The sequence below is a fragment of the Pavona decussata genome, unplaced genomic scaffold, assembly GCF_977016875.1.
Source record: "Pavona decussata unplaced genomic scaffold, jaPavDecu1.1 SCAFFOLD_300, whole genome shotgun sequence".
Lineage (NCBI taxonomy): Eukaryota > Metazoa > Cnidaria > Anthozoa > Scleractinia > Agariciidae > Pavona > Pavona decussata.
This window is the reverse complement of record NW_028145697.1, coordinates 2,973,673-2,981,782: the sequence shown is the minus strand read 5'-3', so window position 1 is coordinate 2,981,782 and position 8,110 is coordinate 2,973,673. Positions and strand designations below refer to the sequence as shown.

At 37.2% G+C, this 8,110-nt stretch overlaps 1 protein-coding gene across 1 annotated transcript; it reads left to right on the top strand.

The window, feature by feature from the left end:
- The first annotated feature begins 2,206 nt into the window (after positions 1-2,206).
- On the top strand, positions 2,207-5,710 carry LOC146454636 (uncharacterized). Its single transcript, XM_085095367.1, has 4 exons — positions 2,207-2,289; positions 2,867-3,014; positions 4,494-4,698; positions 4,901-5,710. Exons 1-4 carry the CDS (start codon positions 2,207-2,209, stop codon positions 5,125-5,127), a joined length of 663 nt encoding a protein of 220 aa, XP_084951493.1. The 3' UTR covers positions 5,128-5,710.
- The last annotated feature ends 2,400 nt before the right edge of the window (positions 5,711-8,110 follow it).

The window sequence follows — 8,110 nt, the reverse complement described above, 5'->3', positions numbered from 1 at the left end:
GTTCACCTCATTGCTAACAAAGAGGATCTTCAAAAGATGCAATCTAGATAAGTATCTATATACTGAACTTTTGATGATTTGATGAATTCTTTAAAATGTGCTACTGGCACTTGTGTCACAGTTACCAGAGAGAAGGCCTGTGATTTGGCTAATTCTCTTTCATCCTTAAGTGTCACTTCTTCTAGTAATATTCCGCATCTCACTGACTTAGATGCTGACCTAAACATGCCTTTGGATAGTAACTTTGGTTTTTAGAGTACTCGTGACTTTCATAGTAATTATGACATCAATGAGTGTCTACTAAGTGATCAATCTTTCTCTTTGATAAATCGCAATATTAGTAGCCTATTAGCTAATTTTGATAAATTGTCAAATATGTTATTAGAACTATATTTTCCTTTTTCACTTATTGGTCTTACTGAAATCAAACAGAAAATTGGCGAATCTCCTATGTCGAACACTGACTTATATGGATATCAGTTTCTCTCACAGCCAAGCCTTTCCAATGCTGGGGAGTTGCTTTCTACATAAATAATAACTTAAATTTTAGCATAAGACCTGAATTTACAACCACTACTGATGGTTTTGAAGCTTTATGGATTGAAGTGCACAATAATTGTCATTCAAATTTATTGTGTGGAATCATTTATAGACACCAAAATGGTGACTAAGAACGGTTTATTGAATATTTGAGCTCTGCAGCTGCTGATAGAATTAATCAAGAAAACAAAACCTGCATAATCATGGGAGACTTTGACATAGATCTTTTAAAACTAGAACCACACTCAGCAACTGATAGTTACAAGAATTGATTGTTTATATTTTTTCAATTCAATTGAGCACTTGAGTGCATGATCTCACTGATCATCTTCCTAATTTTATAATCTTTAATAAATTTTTAACACTTCCTTATAATGTCAATAAATTCAAAAGAGATTACCAGGAATTCGATCAGCAGGCCCTAGTCAGTGAGATTCAATTAATTGACTGGGAATCTGTTTTTATATCCAATGCCAGTCCATGCAATATGATTAAATCATTTTACTCTGAAATTTGTAACATAATAGACAAACATATACCAGTCAAACAATTATTTAGGAGGGAATTAAAGCTTAAATCAAAACCATGGATATCTAATGCTCTACAAAAGTCTATTCAGATTAAAAATATTACAAGAAATACCTTAGGACAAAATCTACCTATTACCATCCAAAATTTAAACTATACAGAAACAAATTAAACCACCTTCTAAAATAAGCAAAAAAAAAAACAATATTATAAATATTTTTTTCCCATATTCCCATGCAAAAGGATTTGGATGGGAATTAAACAAATATTAAAATTTAAGCCAAGAACCAGCCAGAGGCTCATTAAGATTGAAGATAACAACTCTGAAATAACTGAACCTACAAAAACGTACCTTTTTTGAGGTTAGAAGCAATCTTATCAAAAGCGCGAGATAGGTACCTTTTTCACACTAAGGAATCATCTTATCAAAAGTGCGAAAAAGGTGCCTTGTTCGCCGCATAAAGAAATGGGGTTTCATACTGTTGGGAATGGCAAGCCATTTAAAATCCTTCTGATTGACAGGTGTCAACCATTGGCGCCATTTGATGACTTTTCCTTCTTGAATCGACTCCCACTAGTCCTCCCACCAACTAGTCAAAACACAAATATGGCGGAATATATGGAAAGCAGTGTCACTTTAATAAGGATTCTTGTTAAAGACAATAAAACGTACAAACAAGTCAGTGAAATTCTCAGGCAAAACTTTCCAGAAGTAACAAGAGGCTTTTCAGAAAGAAACGTGCGATTGTTTTGTGCTAAATATGGGATAAGACGAATAAACGAATACAAAGTGGATTCCATCATTCAAGATTGCATGAACAAAGTAAACTTGTTTTCTTTGTATTTTTTGTTTGTTTGTTTGTTTTAATACAGTTTCTTTTACGAAAGTTTGTCTGACAACTTAAAACTTTTAATGTCGGCCCAACTTATGGACGCAAAATGATGACAGGTTATATTCGTAGCAAAGGCTTAAGTCTAAGCGGCAGTCAAGTTTTAATATCACTGAGATGAGTGAATCCAGTGAATCATTCCAGAAGAAGGGAAGATACCAGTTCCATATTATGCGCCTTATTATGGCAACAAGTTGCATTGTGATCAGAACGAGAAGCTTGTTATGTACGGATGTACCTTTTTCGCCATGAGTGACGGGTGCAGCTCAAAAATAGTCAAACTTTTCTCCATGCCAAGAAAAAATGCTGTGATAATCTACTCACACTTCAGGTTAGAACCTTTTATTAATACTTTTAACAACACAGCCTAACATCCTATGTTCTGTTTGAGATAAGCTTATATATTCCTTGCTTTAATGACGCTTGTGCAGTATTGAAACGAACAGTCATAACAAAATCTTATTTCGCTGAATAGATAATACGTCAATCTATTTTTAATTTTGTTTTTTCAGGCACTAAATGCAGCGGCCTTGATGACCTACAATCTTGCACAGATAAAAAATGAAACATTACCCCAACCCCCCCCCCCCCCCCTCACCAAAAAAAATCAATGTTGAATTCACGCTCAAAGCAAAACACGCCATTTTTCCATAATTGAAATGGGGGGAGGGGTGGTCTCAATTTTTCCTTTGATCTGTCCAAGATTGTAGGAGCTGTTCAAAAAAGCAAAACATCACACATAAAAATATAAAATACTTAAGGACAAAAAATACCCCATTGCATTCCCAAGAAGTTTAACATTGTCATTTTTTTTCGAAAGAGAAAATTGAATTTTCTGCCGATTTTAAACTAATGCTTGAAAGTAACTTGTGTTTAGGACAACACATCCTCTCTTGTTGTCACAACAGGGACGTCTTTCTTAGAGAGGGTATCTGGGATGTGATAAGAGTGGACTATGGAACGGAATCCTGTCTGATGCTTTTTATCCAAAACGTTCTCAGAAACGAGAGGGGAAACATGACCTGTGAACCTTATATGCAGACCCGCTCTAGGCAGGTAAGTGTGACTAATTATCACGCATACGTAAGTATTCAAGGCCCCACTCACAGTAAAGCTTGAGCACTAGTTAAACATGAAGTGGGCTTAATTTCAAAGATTAATTAAACCTTTTCCGACCATGAGTATTTGTCTTCTTGGACCAAGAAGGGGGTAGATCCACCCCTTCCATTCTTAAGGAGGCAGCGTGGTCGAGTGGTTAGGGCGCCGGACTTGAAATCCGGAGGTCCCGGGTTCAAGACCCGCTCTGACTGCTAGCTGGAGTTGTTTCTCGGTAGCCCCGAGTTCAACTCCTCGGCCGCGCTTGTAAATAGCCAGCTGGTCTGCCTCCTGCCAGTTGGGATTTTTAACCGTGTTATTTTCAATTTGTATTATTTCTTTATGAAGTTTAATGCTTAGCCCCACTAGCACTTGTGCTATTAACACTGCCGAGGGTAAATAAAGGTTATTTATTTATTTATTTATTTTTTTTTTTAATAAGGTGTGATGATGAAACTTTTTGGAGTAGGTGGGGGTGAAAAATGTCTTACACGTAAAGTTGTTTTGGTGATGTAGTAACGTCATGTGATGTGCATTACATGGAACCATGTCATGTTCCAAATGGCACCATTAGATCCGCTATGTTCAATTTTTATTATGTCAGAAAAGTGCGAAAATTGGACCCAAGCTGGAAGTCTGCTATGATCATAATTTGAAGAATACAAAAGCTTAAAAGTTAAAAAATTGGACAAATATGCCATTCAAAAACTGGTCCTCGTGGAAACGTCACAAGTCCTAAACAATAAAACTTATAGAGGCTTACTACATTATTGGCATCTTGCAAGTAACTGCAAGGGGTTTCGAGTGGTGTTAACGATATAAAGGAGCTGCTTGGTCATGCTCTGAGTTGTTCATTGGAATAGAGTGCTATCATCCTTTATTTAATTTAAAGTATTAATTTATGAATTTTTCCTTTACTTTATATTTAGTGACTTACCATGTCCTTTAACCAATAATTTTTTGCTTAAATTGATTTGAAATGTTCTTTAGATAATATACTGACACGAATAGTAAACATTATTATTCATTCAAAACATTTCACAATTTCTGATTGGCTTATATACCCTGGCTAGTTTTTCATAACCTGCTAGCGCTGACCGAATTTGAAACATTTTTTCTATTATTCGACGATTGACCCCAAATTACTGGACAATTGACGTCACGCAAAGACAACGGCGTGGCTTCTCAGTTGTTTTGGCAGTGCAGAGCTCATGAAAATGGCGGAAGATTTCAAACGCTACATGAAGAAGAAATAGCCAAATTGCTGCCTCAAAAAGGTAGCAAGAATACACAAATAAAATTCCCAAAATTGGTCAGCATGAGCCCTTTATGAAAAAATAGCCAGCAAAGTTAAGGCAACCATAAACGGACAAATATGTTGAATGATAGTAATTATTAATCAGTATTAGTGTGTATTAATTATTTTACTTTCTTGTATAGAATTTGCCTGCAGAGCGGAAATGGCCAGAGGTTAATCAACGTGTCGTATACCCAATAAAAGAAACTCTAGTGCAAATGGAAAATGGCTTATTGATAGACATGCATGACCCAGTTGTTCAATTCTGTGTTTCCTTCATAACTATGAATGTAGCAGAGGTTGGACTGGAGAGGGTCATAGGGGCATGGAATTCACATTCTATCAACGGTGTGTATTATTTATTTATTTAGTTATTCATTAAGTAATTCATTTATATAACAGGTTTAGCCGATTGCTTCTGTGGTTGTGGAGAAAGATCTTGCACCTATTGGGTAGCACAATTCGTTCGTTGTTTGTTCTGTCTCCAAACTCTCCAGACCTAAACTGAGCAAGTACAATTACTATAATACTACTTTGCTATACTTCCTAGGAAGGGACAATCGAATCCCAGATGCAGTCGCACGAACAACCAGGAGAATTCATCCATTAAGCGCTACTGTAGTGCCAAGCGTTCAGGATGCTGTGCAGATGTATACCAATGCTGGTGGAGTTTTAACACGTGAATGTTCTTTTGGCAACGATCCTTTGGCTGACGATGAGGCACTAAGAAACAGGTGTGACGCAGAGTTTGCACAGAATAACCCATCATTCCCCTAGATTTTTCAAAACGTTATTAGTGGGAATGGTGCCCTTATGGAGAGCGCTATATTGTCATTTATCGACATCACAAGATATTTATCTCCATGATTATTCTCACTCCATCCATTCTACACTATTGAAGGACCATTGGTTATATGGGAATGGTATGTTAGTTAATGGCCAAGATACGGCGGGGTCAGACCGTTTAAATAATATTCAGCTGCAGGTTGTATGAAAGGAACCTGTTTGAGTAGTTGAACTTTTGATGACCTCAACTTGCACGTTTTCGTATTGGCCCATGTTTTAAAATCTGATGGTATGCCTGTTGATTGCTTTGTTTGCGCATCGAAGCCATGGAAACTATTACAGTTTAAAAGTTTTAAATTTTGAAAATCGTGCCAGCTAGAGGTGAGATCAATGTTAACCTTTTATTATTTGCTTAACAACCAATACAAATGTTGTAGTCTATAAATTAAAGAACATGATGTTACCGTTTACTATTGGACAAGCCAGTCGTGTTTTATCGTAAACAATACATTACTTTAATCCTTGTAATGTTTCTGGAAAGCGTACTATGCTAGTACTCTGGGTACCTTACTTACTTTCATCTCCGACGCCGTAGGGAATGGTGTCTGCGTCACTACCAGCTTCCAGCTCTTCTCCACCGTTAGGGACGGGGGTTCCTAGCAAATTACAGATTTTGCGCACTACAGGTATAACCATGTAGTTCACAGAAGTACGACACAGGGGGCATTGTGATGCATTGGCACTGGAGGCATGCCATTGCTCAACACAGGGGATGCATCCCATACCAGCGTGGCAGGAAGCGCACGCTGCAGCTGGCAAACACACGGTATTTAAACAAATGGAACACTTAAAAATTGATTTCAGTACTTTAGCAGCTTCTTCTTCGGGAGAGCCATGCCGACATTTGTCTTGTTAAGTCGCTCAGAAGTTGACGAAGCAGGGCGGGCTTCCAAGAAATCGTCATCCTCTTCTGAATCATTAGAAACGATCCCTCACAACCGTTCCAGGATATCTCCTGTTTTTGCTTTCTTTGTTTTCCCCTTTCCCTTTCTTAAGTTTGACATTTCATTCTTTTTGGCTACCAGAATTTTACGGCTGCTTCTCCAAAACTATGAACCTGTTAAAAAAAGACCGATCGATAAGACGATTAAAAATTAATTAACCCATAGAACTTAATTCAGTAATGGCTGGTAGATATGCTTTAAACATACCGCAGTAAAGATTTTCTTGTAGAGGGGAGTCAAAGACGACGCAAAAACTGACAGTTCTCCTGGAATTCTGATTTTCAAGCATTTCTATAAAATTAGACCTTTGTAACATTCAAAGTATTTAAACGTATTATGTAACATGGAAACTGGTTATTCCGATACGGTTTGAGAACTACAGAAACGTTCGGAATCACGCACTTATTTGTAATTTTGTGTGTGTGTGTGTGTGTGTGTGTGTGTGTGGACAGTGAGAGAGTTCCAAAGAGCGAATATATGAAACTTTTGTAACTGCAATCTTCATTTATAAAGTAGAGCTAGATACTATATTTCTCCAGTTAGAACTCCGCTCGTCGTCTCGTTAGGGGTGTAAATTGCAGATTTTGCTATCACTTAGTATTTGCAGGACGGAACGTCAGGTATCACTTAGGGCTGTGCGTGAGGAAATAAAGAATGCATAAGAAGACAAGAATTTGAAAAAAACGAATAACAAAGCTTAATCACAATGGATTTTCTTTGTCTCTTATCTGGCTTTCTGTTTTAGAATGGTATCTTTTAGGGGTCAAATAAGGCTTGAGCCATGCCCAGATTGGTCTTATTTTGGGGTTTAATTCCAATTTTCTGACGAGAATTCCCGCCCCTTTCATGTGGGAGAGTCCCCCTCTGGGTAATAAGCCCCCAGTCTGAGACACCAAAATTAAATAAGCTCTCGGCCATTCTCAGCCTCTGTTCACTTTTATTAAGGTCTCACCCCAAATGGGAAACGTTTACAGTGCGACTACTATGTTCCGGGGTAACTAAACTGGCCAACCAGATTACGAGACACGAACAAAGAATTCCAGCTAAAGTGGACCACGAGTGGACAGAAAACGGCGGTCGAAACACAAAATTTGAATGATGAATGTCGTTGTCGAAAACAAAATTTGTCACCAAAATGGAATGGTAAAATAAGGAAAGAAATGACATAATCGAAATGTTGCCGGTGATAAAGATGGGAGTAAATAGTAGAGGTGGCTTGTACGTAAACGGCAGCAAATTACCTCCGATGTTTCACGAAAGAGTTTTAGATCTGTATCACGAAACCCGAAGGAAGTTTCGTTTAAGTGACTCTGGTAATAGTAGTCGCACTGTAATTGAAAGTGTTGAAATCAACGCAGTGTGACTATGAAAATACGCCAATAAACTGTTTTGTTTTATGTACATCTATCATAAATTGTTGAACTAAACATTTTTCAGCAATCAAAAATAAAAAGTAAAGACAATTAAAAGGGATCGGCATAAAAATGTGTTAGGAACTTAAAAGTTCCTAGCCTCTAAAAAGGTCTTCCTTCAAATAAGCCCCAACCCCTTGTAATAAAAACCTCCCGTCCAGAAGCACTAAAGTAAATAAGCCCAGGGACTAAATAGCGAAAAATGGTATTCACAATTGCGATCAAGTTGCATGAAACGTCGGAAGTAGGACTTCAATTACCTGCGCTGATCTGCAAGAATGCGTAAAATAACACAATGCATTGGAATAAACAGAAATCTCATAAAATAATTCCTTTCATAAATGTAACAAAATGACTTTACAAACTAAAAGGAAGGGCTGATGGTTTATCAAGTGTACCAACCAATGTTACCTTCTAAAAATAGATAAAAATTTGCATGCTTTCCGGTCTAGCAAAGCAGCAACATCCTTCAAAGTTGACGCAATTTTTCGTAACATCTTTTATCCGTATTCATTCTATTTCTTACTGTTAAGCAGTAGTTTATATGAAAACAAGCAT

What these genes read in the sequence shown, in the direction of transcription:
- LOC146454636 (XM_085095367.1), top strand. Translation starts at nt 2,207, where the DNA reads ATGAGTGACGGGTGCAGCTCAAAAATAGTCAAACTTTTCTCCATGCCA. An exon ending in TGCAGACCCGCTCTAGGCAG is followed by an intron (nt 3,015 to 4,493) that starts GTAAGTGTGACT and finishes TTTCTTGTATAG; the next exon opens with AATTTGCCTGCAGAGCGGAA. An exon ending in GAATTCACATTCTATCAACG is followed by an intron (nt 4,699 to 4,900) that starts GTGTGTATTATT and finishes TATACTTCCTAG; the next exon opens with GAAGGGACAATCGAATCCCA.